Raw genomic sequence first — 17,315 nt, 5'->3', positions numbered from 1 at the left:
CTTGTATCATTTTTGTAAAGATAAATTAACATTTAGACAAAGTGCTTTGTAATCTGTACAGTCCAATGTGATCATCTCAAATGCCCTCATTAGTCATTCTCCCTTTGATTGCTCCATTCCTTTAAGTTCTTCTCCACTTAAATATATGATTTAGGATGTATAAGACTGTAATTTGCTCTAAAATGGTTCTTTTGTGATTTTAATTCTCTCTCCTAAAAATGTGCTTCACAAAGATGAGTTCTGCATATGTTATTGCTCTATTCCTTCAGATCCAAGAGCAGATTCTCCAGTGTTAAGCAGACTGGGAGGTCAACAGTTGCTATTGCTATTGATCACCTAAACCCTTACTCCTTTGGGCAAGGGGTCAGGGAGGAAGAGAGCTGCTGTATGGCTATGCAGCTCTCCATAGAATGCGCACTTGTAAATAGCCCCTGAATGAACGCACAAAGTGATCCCTACTAACACAAAATACCCTGCTTTTTAAATATTTCTTTTCTTTCACTGTAACACCTTTTAGTAAATAAATTATTGGAGAACATCATCTTAATAGATTTACATTATTTGAAGATAGAATTAGTTTGTTTTGAGAAACTCACCCAAAGGCAGATAGGCAAAGGGGATGATTTTGATCAGTTCACGGAATCAGTAATTTGAAGTGAGTACTCCATCACCACCCTCAGTTATAAGGCAATTGCTAACTAATCTTACTCCTTACCCACCACCGATCTCACCTCTGACGGTAGGGGAGACACTATTATTTACTGAGTTCCTACCATGTGGTAGGTATCTTATACATATTATCTTTTTGGATCCTAAAATAACTCAATAGCACGTGTTCTATTATCATCCCCACTTTACAGATGAGGGAGATAAGGCTCCACAAGGTGAATAATATAGAAGGTCATGACAAATGACAAAGTCTGAATATAAACCTGGTCTGCTAAATCCTTATACCAGTGAGGGCCATAGTTATGTCACCACCATTCGGGTTAAAAGGAACAATTTGCCATCTCAAAATATGCCTCTTTGTCACAAGGATTATCTTGAGCTGTTTATTTTTTCATTTTTATTTTTTAGAATGTGAACAACACCAGATGCATTGTAGCCTTGATTTATTTTTGAATAGAAAAAAGAAGAGACAGGCGATAAGCTGGTTAGAGGTACAGAAAGGAAGTGGCAAACAAAACAAAACAAAACTCCACAAATTGTGTCTGCACACACACCTCTCCTGGACTACACCAGTGTAGTTCTGAGCTTCAGTTGCAAGGAATTCCAAGTTCTCAGGATCTTGAAAACTTGGGGCCAGCAATCCTTATCGCACTGCTTCTACCAGCTCAGAAGTCCTGCCTAACATCATGAAATAAACCTGACTGTGCAACCAGACTGAACAGAGGCAAAGAAGACCTTGTCGTTGTCAGATAAGAATTTTCATCTTTGAGCCCTTTTGTGCATAAGCACATCATCCAGGTGACCAGTTCCCACAGATCGGATATCTACACCCTTTTCTCCCCAGCCCATCATCTAATTGGATCAAATATATGTTACAGATGTTGGCATCTTTCCACTACAGAGCCACATCCTTGGTGATTCTTCCAACAATATTCACATAAACCCCTTCATCTTCATAGAACACCAGAAACTCCATGCCATCTGTGTTGGGGAGGATAATGATTGCATGGGGCTGGATAACGCACTGGATCATAGAGTGTGGACTCATGTGTGTTGGTAGATAAATGTCATAAACTGATCCTGAATCCACATCAACAGCATGGAAACCAGCGCAGGATCCATACACCACTTTCAAACTCTGGTCTTCCTCAACAGTGAGATCCGCTAGTAATGGCTTATGTACCAATTCTCCAAATGACTTAAAGGCCACAAATTTGTGATATGGTTTGGGTGCCCACACATAGACCTCCACAGAACTCTTCAAGGCAATTACCAGAAATTTTATTCTTTCATATTTTACAACTTCCAAATCCTATATAGCTGTCCATCCCTGCTTCTTCTCAACTTCTGAATCATTGTGAAATATTTTATTTCTTAACCAGGACAAATGGTAGCCATGTAACTTTTCCTTTCTGCCAGATATTGTCATGAAGACGTTCAAGCCTACAAGGACATCCATTTGCTGAAGTCGCCTTTGGTTGATCAGAGAATATACCTTCCCTTGGCCACTTCTGTCCAGGAGCATCAGGCCACTCTGTACCCACTGGCAAATTCACTCCTTATAAGGCAACACACAGAATCTTGGAGTTAATTCTCTTCTTACATTTATGAATCTCTGGGGTGTCATTTTGTTGCCTAGTGTTGGGATTCATACTGACTACAGAGCCCTTCTGGGTAGGATCTTGCCTTATGGCTTCTGGTGTCATTCCATCACAGGAAAATCCAACCACAGAAGTCACTGTTGTCCCACTAGATGGAGAAATCTGTACTAATCTGGGGGTTATAAAAGGTGTAAAGGAGGAGGAAGAGTTGTGTTTCTAGAATGTGCTACCAGCAGCTTGAGTCTGGTGGACAATTAGAGTGTCCTCCTTGGATGGGGTCACGGCTGGTTCACCTTCTACATCATCATGGACAATCATGGTTTTCATGGATTCTGTTTCACCATTGCTCAGATTCAGAGATGATGCTACTCTGGTGTCCTCTGGTCCAGAGGCGGGTTCCTCACCCCTTCTTGTTCTACATCATTGCCTTTCTCATCTGTCATCCCTGACTCCTCACTGGATAAGAAATAGTCTGCCATTTTGTTTGGGGGTCTCACATCTTCCACTTCTTGAAGCGCTTTGGCCAGTACAGTCAAATCAGCAGGCTTGAGAGTTCTAAAAACTTCTTTCTTATCTTCAGGTTTTTTCACTGCATTTTTGAGGCACTGAGATGGATAGTCATTGGATTTGGATGACAATCTCACTCTGAAGAGCTCCCCAGAATCGCTCTGAGACCCAGGGTGGGACCCAGGCTGGGATCTTGAGTTGCTGGGCCCCCAGGAACTGCCACTACCAGGCCTGGGCACCAGTTTCTCCACTCTCTCATACAGCAGCCTGGGCTCAATACTGCTGGTGAAGTTTCTTTGACCTGCTTGGCTATTTTGCTGTCCACTGCCTTGCAGTGGGGAATCCTGCTGGGACAGAACAGGGAAACGAGACGTTGTACTCACAGGAACCTGTGGCTCAGTTGGTCTCTGCAGGGCAGGAAGCATAGACAGAGTTGCCACTGGAAAAAGACTGATCTGAAAGGCAATGGTGCCTTTAATACTCTGCCTGTCTGCTTCAACTGGGATTCAGGGGAGGTGTGGTTAGTTTTCCTAAATCTGTCTTCCACCTCTTGAACTCTGTCAGCAGTGAACTGGTTATTCTTTAGAGACACAGGTCAACCTCTGAAAACTGGGTAGAAGTTACGCTTTTGTAAGAGAAACTTACATATAAATGGTAAATCTCCATTTATAAGTGGTAAGTCTCCATTTATAAATGGTAAATCTCCATTTATAAGTGTATCTCCCTTTCTAGAAACTCTTATCAATGGAGAGGGCAAGGACTTAAACCTGCACAACCACTATACCTTTTTTTTTTACTGTACCTTTCCTGATATCCTCCATAAATGGCTTTTTCCCCATACCAACATCTTTTATCTTTACCTGGGTATGACTTTTAAGGTAGTGGCTTGGGCAATTTCACGAAATTTCTCGGTTTTCCTGGGTCTCTCCCTATGTGTGTATACAGGAGGTATATATGCTGTTAAACTTCTGTTTCTCTCCTGTCAATTTGTCTTTTATTATAGGACATCTCAGCCAAGAACCTGGGAAGGGAGGAAAACTTACTTTTCCTCCTCTACAAGGGAATAGTAGAAATTAAATAATCTTTAGTTTTGCTCAGCTCCAGCTGGGAATGTCTTGACTTTGCCATGCCAAGTGATACCACATGTTTGGTATGACCTTGTTTTTATTACTATAGCATGTATGCCCTGTAAATTAATTGACCACATGTTAAAATCAGTTCCATTCCTTTATAGTCACACCACAAGCTAACCTATGAACATCTTCCACAGACTGAACCACAAATGAGTATGTGTTTTTACCAACTCTGCCCAATAGTCTGTACACACTACTATGCTCTCCATTCTTTCCAAAAAGGGTGTGAACTTGCCTCACTTCTGACTCCTTCTTGGTTTTTCTTTTGGAAAGCCTCTGCTTTCCAGGACAGGAGCAGACTGATTCACCAAATCAATTTAACATCAAATTTGCCAAAAGCCAACTTGCCAACAGACCCTTTGGCTAAATGACCAATAAATCAAAGGGATCTATTTGCAAATTGGTCAAATATACTGATGTAATAAAAACCTATTTTTTCAAACTATTCATAAAATTTATAGTGCAATGGATTGCCAGAGCTCAAGCCTGTAGTAGAAGGTAAGGATTTCAGAATTCTGGGACCTTCAGATACCAACTTGGTTCCCAATGTCTTTCTCTCATGGACACAAGTTCCTGCTCAACCCAACATGAGGCTGTGCTGGACTGTTGGCTCTCCTTCATTTCTTTTCCTAATACAAAATTTCCCCTTATTGCCTGCTCTATCCGGCTACAGCAGTATCGAGCTGGGGTACAGACACATGGAACCTTCATTAAAATGCTAATTAAAAAACTGACCAAGCAAAATATTCCAGGTATCTTCAAAAACTGTTAAAAAAAACTTTCAATTTACTCTAGAATCACTGAACTTTGACACTTAAAAGACACACATTTTGGGAAAATTGGCAAACTTGGCAAATGAGTCTGTGGTGATAAAATCTGAAAACATGCTAGAGCATTGAAAAAAATAGAAAATGAATTCTTAATAGAATTAATACTACACTAAAATAACCTAGAAGTTTTTCATATGAAATCCCAGAATAAATATTGTTGCTATTCATAAGAATGGTAAACTTTTTGTGACTTTTAACTTCTAACAAATTGCACACTCCTTAAAATGTTGATAACAAGAATATATCCACTCACTATATTTAAGAATGTAACCACTGCATATAATCAATAATAATGTATTCATATGAAAATATATCAATTATTTTAATATATAAGGGGTCCAAACTACAACCTTTGAGCCAAAACTGGAAGCAGCATGCTTTTGTGTGAGGTAGGAATAATTTTTGCTTTTTTAAAAAGTTATAAAGAAAGAAAATAATATGCTATGGAGACTTTATACAGCCTGTAAAGCCTAAAATATTTAATATCTGGTCCTTTTCAGAAAACTGTTTATCAACCCTTGGAATATATTCAAAAAGCACATTTCTTAAGACATGCTTTTTGATGAAGCAATACATTTGGGTAAATTTTGTAAATTGGTCATTTGATGGATTGGTTTGGAATGAATTGGTTTTGGCAATTTGGGCACTGGAAAAATTGATCATTTGGTATAAAGATTTCCAAGAATTGTTTTTTGTGAATTCACCTGGAGCTCATCACGCCTTCTCTCAAATGCAAGACTATGGAATAAATAGATATGTCAAAATTTGACAAAAACATAGGCAGGTGAAAAATTTAATTTCTCCCAATGACTATAGAAGCCAATGAAAAACTGAGTCCCACCAGAGAAACCCAATCTTTTCTCACTTGGGAAAGATCTTGATGGACTTGAAGTTGTTTAAGGTCAGAGTCTCCTGCTAACAAAGGGACAGCAAATCCCATGCCCCTCTTTAAAAAAACATTTTAGCATTTAAATATGAAAATACTTTATGAGTGCTTCCAAAAATGTTTTTTTGGCTTAAATGATCATTTTCAGTCTCAATTTTTTTTCTTTCCTTTTTTATGGAAGAGGTAAAGTATGATATTTCAGATATTCTGGATAAAAGTAGTGTGCTTTGAATGTACCAGTTTTCTCCAGTAGACTTTCCAATCCAATTTATACTATTGACTATCCTATATTGAAGACCTTGGCAGTTTTTAGGTCTAAATTCTGGCAAAAAGAGTATTTATTTTCTGACCCATTACTACAGGGCCAAAAAGGAATAGAGCAGGGAAATGCTTGTGGTGTGTGTGTTTGTATGTGACTGTGTGTGAGCTAGGAGATAGGCAGAAAGTGAAAGAAGATGGCTTGGGAAATACTTGGATCTTCTCCTCTCAGATTCCCTACTCTGGGCACTGTACCCCTCACTGTTCCTTGGCCAAAGTGCCAAGAGAATTGGTGCTCACGAGAGGAAGACTTAAGGTCTCTAAGATGAATGTAGCAAATGCATCTTCCTTTCTTCCTACTCAAGTCACAGAAATCGATTTTTTGTGGCTTTTAAAATCATATTCTTTGTGTGTGCTGATATGTATTTGATATATCATGGAAAAATCTGAAGCTAATATATCTAAGCTGGTATGTAACCAAACCTACATCATATGGGAAGTTCAGATGATTTTACATATTAGAATATGAAGATTTAAAACAAAATGTTGAGTTTCAAATATTTAAAATATGGGGTCCCTTGGGGGCACCTGGGTTGTTCAGTCATTTGAGCATCAAACTCTTGATTTCAGCTCAGGTCCCATGGTTGTGGGTTGGAGCCCCATTTCAGGCTCTGTGCTGAGCATGGAGCCTGCTTGGGATTCTCTCTCTCTGCCCTTCCCCTGTTTACTCTCTCTCTCTCCCTTTATAAAATGAAAATTAAAACAAAATATAAAATGAAATAAAATAAAATAAAAATAAAATAAAATAAAATAAAATAAAATAAAATATGGGGTTCCTTTTAAAACTACCTGGCAGGTAATTACTTTTATCACATAGCTAAGAAAACTCAATCTTTGTTTCAGTGATATGTTAACGGACTTGTTTCCACTCACTACTAATACACAACTATAAAGGAACCAAACTCAAATGTTCCAATCCTCATATATTTCAGTGTTTTACATAGGATGGAGTCCAAATGGGAAAATTTCCACCAAAGGCTTACACCAACCATTTCAGAGAAAACATAACTCTCTAAAGGGCCAGTCTGAACTTCTGTAATATGCTTTTTTGGTTATACCAGTTTTCCACAAACACATCAAAAGAGGAAAAACATCTAACAGCACTCAGTGGTATTTCCTCACTAAAACAGAAAAACAAAGAATGCACAATACTCATAACATTTAGAAAGTACATACAAATCATCAACATGGTAAAAGCCACAGCCTTGTGTTCCCTATACCTCAAAGGACAAGTAACTAAGCAGTGCCCTGATGTCAAAGAATGAAAAGAAAGAAAACACCAAGTAAACAAAAACCCTATTGCTATGAAAATATGGTCAGTCATCAATAACCAAAAAAAAAAAAATCAAAGTTTTATCATCTTTAAAAGATTATTGCTATTATTGGCCTCTTCTGAACAACATGAAAATATTAAGTAAACAAGAAGGCACCTTTAGAATCTGATTAGTGTTTTGCGGTCTGCCCCTTTCTCAAACATAGAAAAGGCAACATATAGTGTTGATTGGTGAATCACTGGAACATGCCTGGACCTCAGCCTGGATACCAGCTGCTAACACTACCAACATTCATAGACTGAATGTCAAAGCTACACAGTTCTCCATCATATATTTGTGGAAAACTCATTCCAGGAGAAATTCATAAATCAAACAAGAAACTATAGTAAGACCAGCACTGTGTGGGAAGATATAAAGAGAGTTTGCTCTTTTCCTGCTAACTAGTAAGGCTTTTATGCCAAGCCTTCTAGCACAGGACAGGGTTCTAGAAGGATGCATCTCCTACTCCAAGAGAATGGAGTCTTTGAAGGATTGGAACTGATACCTGAGACATGTTTTTATAATTCATCTGGTCCTGTATTTACTTGCATACTTCATTATTTTCATATTTAGATCTATTATCAAATATTTTTCCATTATGAAATGGTTTGAAAACTTTTTTATGAATTACAGTTCATTATTGTTCAGTCAAAATTATTCCCTTGACATAGCACTTCAAAAAAAGGAAACACACACATTTTTACACAGAAAAAACTAAGCAGAACGAACTTCTTTTTAATATAGTCGGTGGCTTCACAGGGCCTGGACTGGGTACATATGTTCATGGTAAGGTTTTACCAAACAGCCCATGTTTCATTTGGCATCTTAGTCTCCCTACTTTATAATACACTCTGTCAATCATTTCCTGAAGGTGATATTCTATGTGTTTTTTCTGTCACTTTCATAGGACTACTACTGAGCCAGTTAGGGAAATAAAACAACAGAGATCAAAATCCAGCATACGTTAAAAGATAAACCTTTTCTGATATGTCTGCACTGTGTATTAAAGCACTGATAACCTAAGTGTTAGGTGTGTAGATATGAGAAATAATTTTAAATTTGGCCTTATTTTTTTTCATTCTCCATATCAACCCCATTAGTTTTTAATGGTAAAGTATCACGTGGCTACTCACATGCTTGTATCTTAGAAATCAGAAAGCAAGTTAAGTTAATAAGACAAACTATTTTCTGTATTGAGGGAGGCACAAGTTGAATGCAGTTTGGACACTTCCTTCTTGGAGATTTTGATTCTCTAGAAGAGCTTCAATACTCTGTGTAATCCCAAGGCAAAGTGGAGAGTGTCAATGGGAAAGCAGGAAGGGGTAAGCTCTTCCAGCCCAGGTGGCAGGAAGGACTTCTGAGAGGAATTTCTGGAGTGGTGAGGAGTATCTGGACATACAAAATACAGAAGAGAAGGCCATTTTTATCAATTCAGAAAAACAGAACCAAAGGTACAGTGAAAGATCGTAGACACATTTACATGGAATGGTGACTTTATTAGAGTTTCTTCTTTACTTGTCCATCTCCACACTAGGCAGTAAGTACGATGAGGACAGGCACAGGTTGGGCACTGAGAACAGAGTCTAAAAGAGTATATAGTTTTTTTGTGGAACTCAATGAACGAATAGCCCCAAGATAACTATAAATTTATGAACTTCAAAAAGCATGACTAAGGAAAAAGAGCATGGTGCCATGGTACAGAACCAAAAGTGGATCTAGACGACCAGTAGGAGCCAATCATGGGAAGTAGAGGTGACTATAAATGGACAGCACAAAGATGGTTTTTAGGGAGTGATGGAACTGTTCTTTATCCTGATTATGGTCATGGTTACATGAATCCATGCCTGTATTAAAACCATAGAACTGTACACCAAGAAAAAACAAATCAATTTTACCATATAATTTAATATATGCATTGCTTAATAATTTAAATATATATGTCCACAAAAAAGACTTGTAAAAGAATGTTCATTGCAGCTCTATTTGCAGTAACCAAAAATTAGAAATAAATGTCCATCAAAGGAAAATGCCTGACAAATTGTGGTATATGCATAGACCAGAATACTCCTCGGCAACAAAAAGGAATAAACGACTGATACATATGACAGGATGAATCTCAGATGTATTATACTGAGTTTTAAGAGAGCAGATTCAACAGAGTATATGTTATATAGCTTCATTTTTATGAAATTCTAATAAAGCAAAGAAATCTATAGCGAAACACATCAGAATAGTGGTTGCCTCTAGGTCGAGGGTTAACAGGGAAGGGGCACAAAAAGGCTTTCTAGTGTGTTCAAAATATTGTATGTCTTGATAGGAATATGGGTCACATGTGTTTATGCATTTGTGAAAGCTCATAGAATATTAAAAATGGATCTGTGCATTTTATTATATGTAAACTTTACCTTAAAATATAAACAATAACCAGCTCAAATGAAGAAGTCTGCTTTTTGCAATGACGTGAGTTGGCAACCCTAAAACTACTCTCTGTGTGTTCTAGACTTGAGCAAATAAGGAAATCTATTGAGGATAATGGGGCCAAGCATCTCCAACTATTGGAGAAAAGTGTTGCACAAATGGAAACGGGAGGACTAGAATGAACCCTCTGGTACTGGTTTAGATTTGGAGGTATCCATATGAATTCATGGTTTGTATTATTTTATATACACATATACACCTAAGTACACATACACAGAGATGGGTAGATAAGAAAATAAATATAGATATAGGCCTTTATGCCTATGTGTGTGTGGATTTGTTTCCCACTTCTGAAAGCACTAGAAGTAGACACAGAGTAGTGACAAGGAGCATGACTAGTGCCCAGATCTTGGTTTCTAAATATCTGCATTTAAGAAGCCAGGGTTCCTTTGACTAAGGCTTGGAGAACCAACCGATTTCATGGATGAGGCAAAGAAAGAACTAAATGAGCCTGCAACATCATTAGTGCCAGAAAGTAAGGAATGATCCAAGAATGGTGAGAAATATCAAAAAGACAGAAGAGCTTGGTTGAAAGGGCTGCCACTGGTCGATTTGGGGACAATCCAAGCATTGAAATAAATAATAACAGCAAAGTATTTTAATCCAGTGAATAGACAAATGAATAAATAAATAATGAATGTGCAAAGAAGAGGGAGAGAAAAAGTGGAGAAGAAAGGATAGAAAAAGACAGAGGGAAGGGAAAAAGAGGAGAGAATAATGATAAAGCAAATGCAGCAAAATTTTAATACTTGTAAGCACAGGTAGAGGACGATATATTATAGTAGTAGTTCCTGCCAATATTCAAATAAAAAGTTTAAAAGTTAAAAAAAAATTAACAGAGCTAAAGCAAAAGAATACCCTGGGATACAAAAAGGTAAAGCAAAAAACATTAAGTCAAAAGAGAACCAGATCCTGTCCCACTTCCTCAGATCCTAAGGCACAGCCTGACATCTTCACTATAGGCTGACAAATGAATAGCATGAGGAGGGAAAATATTACAATTTTAATTGTCTGAGTAGAACAAGCAGCTGCCAGTATATTTATCCAAAGCTAATTTTCATAAAATAGGTTAATACTCAGATAATTTGTTCCAGATTTTTCACAAGTTTGATATTTATTAGACTTCTTTTCATTAGTGTTTACACCCTCAGTGATTTCAGAGTTTTGAGTTTTGAGTACAAACTTACTATGAGCTTTTCAAAAATATTAATAATCAAATTGTTCTTATCAATTATAAATCTAATAAGACAGTCTAATAACTTTATGCTTTGAGATGATCAAAATAATTTGTCATATAGCTAAAGAAGGAATATGGGTGGGCTAGAGGTCATATAAACACAATGAAACACAAAATCCAGAAACCTGACCCTGCTCTCCCTTCTTTTCTCTTCTTTTCTGTTTTTGTTTTTGTTTTTATGTTTGCCTTTTTAGAACCAGGTCCTATACATACCAACAGGACAAGTTAAATGGAAACCAAGAGACTGGCTCCAGATCTAACAACTACAGCTGCATGAGAATGGGTCCCAACTCCTTTTCTTATCTGTTACAGGCAGGTGTCAGCATGTGATGGTCTCTCAGGTGGGTGTGAGACCATGGAGTAAACAGACTGAACTTGGACTCTCAATGGGGCCTCCAAGCCATGAATTCCATCATGTTCAGATTTGGCTACACACCCTGTCCCGACCCCAGAAAGGCAAGGTTCACTCTTTGCAGAGAATAGTTTGGGTGTTGATGGATATAGAATCATCTCATAAGGATAGGGGTTTAAAGTTGGCTGGGTTTAAACAGAAAAAGAGGACAACCTTAAATTAACAGAAAAAATAAAAATATTAAAGAAATCACCAGACTCAGACTTCAGATCATGACCATAAACCAAGTTTACATGTAACCCTTTGCACTTCATAATGTCATTATAGCTCAGTTAACGACTTAGTGGAGATCTAAATTATAACTACTCCATTTTGAAATTACTTCTTAATTGATAATAACTTGATTTTGTATAGTATTTTACAAAGCATATAGATATAATTTATTTATCAAAGCAGACAGGCCTCATTTCCTTATCTTATTTGTGATGCACATTCTGCAGTAATTATCCTCACCATTTATAGATAATAAACCTGAGACTCAAGGAGGCTTGTCCAAGATCACACAACTTGTAAATGGTCAATCTGAGAAATAAAACCCGAATACTTCAGTTGTTTAAAAATTCCAATACTGTGAGTTTTTTTTTTAATTTTTTTTCAACGTTTTTATTTATTTTTGGGACAGAGAGAGACAGAGCATGAACAGGGGAGGGACAGAGAGAGAGGGAGACACAGAATCGGAAACAGGCTCCAGGCTCGGAGCCATCAGCCCAGAGCCTGACGCGGGGCTCGAACTCACGGACCGTGAGATCGTGACCTGGCTGAAGTCGGATGCTTAACCGACTGCGCCACCCAGGCGCCCCCAATACTGTGAGTTTTTTAAAGCATCACTATACCACAAGACCTCCACACTATTTGCCAAAGATGATGGCAGGCAATGTGGAGTAGAATTAGCCAAGTAACTTGCAGAGGGAGAGTAGAGAGCCTTGACTGAGGCTTCAAGAGGCAGTGAAAATGTCGCTTGTGGAGACACAAGCTGGCCACCTTACCTATTATATCACACCATTCAGAATTGCCAATATTGCACCATCTTTTAACCTATAAAAATGTCAATTGCATATGGTAAAACTTAAATCAAATTTATCCTCCCCTCACAACCTTCCCTATCCCTCTTCATTGCTTACTGTTTTCCATTGGCCCTCCTCACCATGTAACCCACTCTGGTCTATTGATTTATGTATTGTCTTTCTCTTCCACTAGAATGGAGCTTTAGAAGTTAAGGATTTTTGTTCACTGCTGTGTCCTCAGAGCCTAGAACAGAACTTCCCCTATAGTAGGTGCTAAATACTTGCTGTATGAATAAGTTTCACTGGAACTGGAATGATGGAACCTGTGAGCTAGCTCCTTAGTGGTAAAGAAACACAATCAAATGTGCTACAGTGATGCACAGGGCCCTTCCCCTGCTCAAGATGGGGTGGACACAAGTAATGAAGTCTGTATAGAATAGTACCAAGGCTCCATAAAACAAAACTGTTCTAATGAGAATTACCATACATCTTTACAAAATTCTCTTCACACCTTTGTACAAAATAACTCTTCACTGACACAAGATGAAAGGGGAATTAGGCAGGAACATTTTTTTTGGTGAAGCTGCTGACAGCTGGAGTCTCCCAGGGACCAATTCCAGTACTGTAGCAGTTTCTGAAGACTGAAAGCAAGTGTAAGAGCTATTAGAACCCTTGGAAATGCTTTCTATTTGATATTCCAGTGTTCTTTACTCTACCTGAAGGTGAGAAGATGCTATCTTCATCAACACTGGGTTAATCGTCATAGTCCTCTCCCTATTAATTTTTCTCTCCTCTACATTTAAGGAGAAATTAAAGGGGAAAAAAAGATTTTCTCTCGAAAACATCCTCAATCAAGTACTTCCCAAAGGCTCCTCGAGTTTTCTCCTTGGAATCCCATACCAGCCACAGCTGCTGGAACTGAAGTCCTGACAGGAATGAGCCCAGGAAAATCTGGGTCCCAATTCCACTCTACTGTGGAACAAATTGTGTGAGTTGGGCATATCATAATCCTCTATGACTACATTATGACAAGTCTAAAATCTACCTGATAGATTTGTTTTCAACTAGGTTAATAAACATGAAATCCTATCGTGAAGGCTAAAGAACAGAATGCATTTCTACTGAGATGACGCTGTGATGGGAATTTGGGTCTTACCTCTACATTCATCTGGCCAAACTAAAAGAGTAGCTAGGTACTTCATTCTGGCTCTAGCAGGAGCCAGATAGGAGAGGGCTAACAGTATTCCAGTTTTGGTCTGCCCCTTACGTACTTTCAAGTACCCCTTACTTCTTTGTATCTTCAGTGGTCCAGGCAAACAAGACCTTGCACTCCATTGCATCTGTAGCTTTAATGGAAAATAACCCAACCGCTGAGTCCCTCTCCTGAAATGAAAGGTTCTTTAGCCTCAAATCTGAAACATGCAAGGACAATACACCCTCCATGGAAACAGACCCTTTCTTCTAAACATCTCAAATTCCCCTCTTTGTGTTTCTTTCATAAGCATAGGCAATTCTTTCAAGCCTTTAGCAAAATGATTCTTGACTTTCAAAGAACATGTAGAATTACCAAGAGAAATTCCCAAATCACTTTGGGAGCTCCAGGTCCCTATGGCCTCTGTGCCTGATTACTTTCCTAACTGTCCCTCAGTCTATAAAATGAAAGCCAGATTACCAATCTGCTCAGGGTGTCTACGAAACATACAAAACCATGACTCTGACATGCCATGATTTCTTCTCCTTATTTTTATTTAAAAATATCCTGAGAACAAGGAAAGAGTCTATGACAAAACAAGGCAATACTAGTTTGCACTGATTTATAATAATACTGCATTACCTTTGAGAGGTCTCATGGCATGGAATGGATTACCATTTTGATAGGATCAACCAATCAATCAGTCCCTGAGTAGATGTTCATTTCTGCCTACTTGATGTGAAGCTCTGTACCAGACAGGGACAAGGCTGGCAGGTCCGCCTTTATAGACCTCAAGATAGTGGACAAGCCAGGCCCACAAACAACCCATCATGTGAGAGCTGAGGTGTCTGAGAGCACAGCAGTGACCATGGTATTGAAGGAGAGGGGAGGGATGTGAGACATGGGAGGTGGAATTAAACAGAATTTCTTCATCAGATCTATCAACTCTGTCCTAAGTGTCATTTTCCATCTTACTTTCTATATGATAAATAATAATCCATTGCATAATTTTGAAAGAACTTTAGTAATATTTTATAGAAGTACAGAACATATAAAACTATAGTGCATTCATCCACACTGGAGTGATAATATCTTACAATATTAGAAGGGGTTTTAAGCCTCAAAAAAACATTTCTTTTAGGGGCACCTGGGTGGCTCAGTCGCTTAAGCGTCTGACTTCAACTCAGGTCACGATCTCACGGTCCATGAGTTTGAGCCCCGCGTTGGGCTCTGGGCTGATGGCTCAGAGCCTGGAGCCTGCTTCCAATTCTGTGTCTCCCTCTCTCTCTGCCCCTCCCCCGTTCATGCTCTGTCTCTCTCTGTCTCAAAAATAAATGTTAAAAAAATTATAAAAAAAAATTAAAAGAAGAAAAAGAAAACATTTCTTTTATATCTAAGTAGATCACTGGCATAGATGTGGTAACTGGCTCGTTTCTGCATCAGAATATTTTTCATCCAATTAAACTCTGCTTAATAGTAAAACACAGGTCTCCTCACTCTCTGAACTCTTACTATCTGAATATTTGCTACAATGATCTGCTGACGGAATTATCCATGTGGTTTGCTGCTGTTGTATCTCAGGTACTCTCCTGATAGGAGAGTGTCTTGAGTTCACATTGTTTAAACATGCCATGTTTTGCAGATATCCTCTTCCCCACATTATTCAGTAAACAGTCTAATAAAGTTGAGTAACTAATGAAGGAAATGGTCAAGCCTAAAAAGTGTAAATAAGCACATGCGCAACAAGAAAAACTGGAGGTGATAAAGCACATTAAGAGAGCTGAATGATTATTAGTCTTAAGCTTGGCCATGCACTTGTCCTGTCCCCAACACCTAGGAATCACAGATACAATGCTGAATATTTACAAGAAATTTGAGATCCTGAAAAAAAAGAAAAAAGCTTTCTGGTGCAAATGCGTATGATCTTGGCATGAGCAGACTTATCACATTCATACAATTACAAATGCAATCTCATGTTAGCAAGAGTTGTAGGACATCAAACATGTGGAATGCAAACAGACTGCCACTGTGAGCTCTGTTTTCCATCCCATTGCTTTGTGTGTAGCTTCAGACAATGGTTTGCAGCCAAGCACCTCTGAACTCTCCTGCCAGGAAGGGAAGATTCTCCCCCCATTCCTTAGATCCAGACACAGACGAATGTCAGACATTTCCTGTTTAACTCATTTCTTCACCAGCTCTTTCTTCCTTAACGCCCCCCACCATCAAATAGTAACAGTGACCACAGCCTCCAACTCTCTCCTCTCCCACCATCAGGCCTCACATAAACATGTCTTTAATCATAAGAAACCTCTTGAAAAGTATCTGGTTTATTTTCTTTTTTGCTAAGTATTATTGGCATGTGGTGCACATCTTTAATATATTATTTTATTATTTATTTACACATGCATATCTACTGTGATATAGAAGGAATATTTAACCCACTCTCAATAATCTATACTGTGCAGTATCTAGTATTATGGTTTTTTACATACAGACTAATGAGTTTAACAAGTATTAAATAACTAGATAGTATTACATACAATTTCTATTTTGCAGAAATCCTTGGTGGATTGTTAAGCAGATACATGAGGGGGTTTAATGATATCTGGTAAACTGGCATTTTCTTGTGAGTTGGGACTGCATTTTTATTTTTTTTTTCCACTGAAACTCATGGAACACTGCCTCCGTTCTTTGGAACTTTGTTAGCAAATGTCATAAAATAAATTATATTAACAAAAAGAGGGACACTTATTGTTCCACCATTTAAAAGTATTTCTAGAAAAAGTAATCAAATACTATTTTTAAATGCATTGTCTTAATTTGAAAGTCATTAAATGTCTGCATCAGTTAAGTGTGCTCTATAGTTTTTTTAATGTTTATTTATTTTTGACAGAGAGAGAGAGAGAGAGAGAGAGCGAGCATGAGTGGGGGAGGGGCAGAGAGAGAGGGAGACACAGAATCTGAAACAGACTCCAAGCTCCAAGCTGTCAGCACAGAGCCTGATGTGGAGCTTGAACTCATGGACAGCGAGATCATGACCTGAGCTGAAGTTGGACGCTCAACTGACTGAGTCACCCAGGCGCCCCCTATAGCTTTTTTTTTTTTTTTTAATAAAAAGCCAATCACTTGTATTTACATTCAGTTGGAGAAATAAGAATTATATTAGCTGGGCAAAGGAATTCAGACTAGTAGATTGCTCTTCTGGATTCAATTGTTTGTCTTTTCATTTTAATGGGAAAATATTTGTACATATTATTTCGTTTTAGTTTTGTTAAATAAAAATATGCCCTAAGTCTCCATCACTTACTTCAGCAGTAGTCTCTCACCTGCATTCTGTAGATAGATGTTCCTCATCTGAGTCATTTATCAGCTGAATATCTTCCCCAGCTTTCTCCACAGTGAAAAGGTCCTGCAGAGAAACTGGCATTTTAGATACTTAAAATGAACTTATATAGTAAAAATACCTGACACATTAGTATAGCATGTAGTAAACTTGGAAGCAATCACATATCCAATGCCACAGCTCATCTGTATATCATTGTGAGAAAGGCACTTGATTTTATAGTCATGAAAACTGAGGATTATAGAGAAGTAATGATTTGGCCCAAGATACACGGCTGGTAGACACAAAACAAAGTAGATCCATCATCTCACAGTTGTACTCTGAGTTTGCTGCACCATCCACTGTGCTACATAGTCAACACTGTGAAAAAAATCTTCCTCCAAAAAGCCCTC

General features: G+C 38.1%; 1 protein-coding gene and 1 pseudogene across 9 annotated transcripts in view; both read right to left on the bottom strand.

Annotated features, from left to right (window-relative positions):
* The window catches only part of PASD1 (PAS domain containing repressor 1), a 188,555-nt gene that overhangs the window by 28,225 nt on the left and 143,015 nt on the right, over positions 1-17,315 (bottom strand). For all 9 annotated transcript variants that reach the window (XM_047844743.1, XM_047844742.1, XM_047844746.1 and 6 more), the window contains one exon: positions 16,907-16,989. In XM_047844743.1, the coding sequence (XP_047700699.1) occupies positions 16,907-16,989 (83 nt within the window). The remainder of the gene's footprint in view (positions 1-16,906; positions 16,990-17,315) is intronic.
* On the bottom strand, positions 1,313-13,152 carry LOC125157689 (mitogen-activated protein kinase kinase kinase kinase 4-like; annotated as a pseudogene).

Source organism: Prionailurus viverrinus, chromosome X (genome assembly GCF_022837055.1).
Source record: "Prionailurus viverrinus isolate Anna chromosome X, UM_Priviv_1.0, whole genome shotgun sequence".
Taxonomy (NCBI): Eukaryota; Metazoa; Chordata; class Mammalia; order Carnivora; family Felidae; genus Prionailurus; species Prionailurus viverrinus.
Note: the sequence above shows the minus strand (reverse complement) of the source record. Positions and strands in the feature narration are given on the sequence as shown.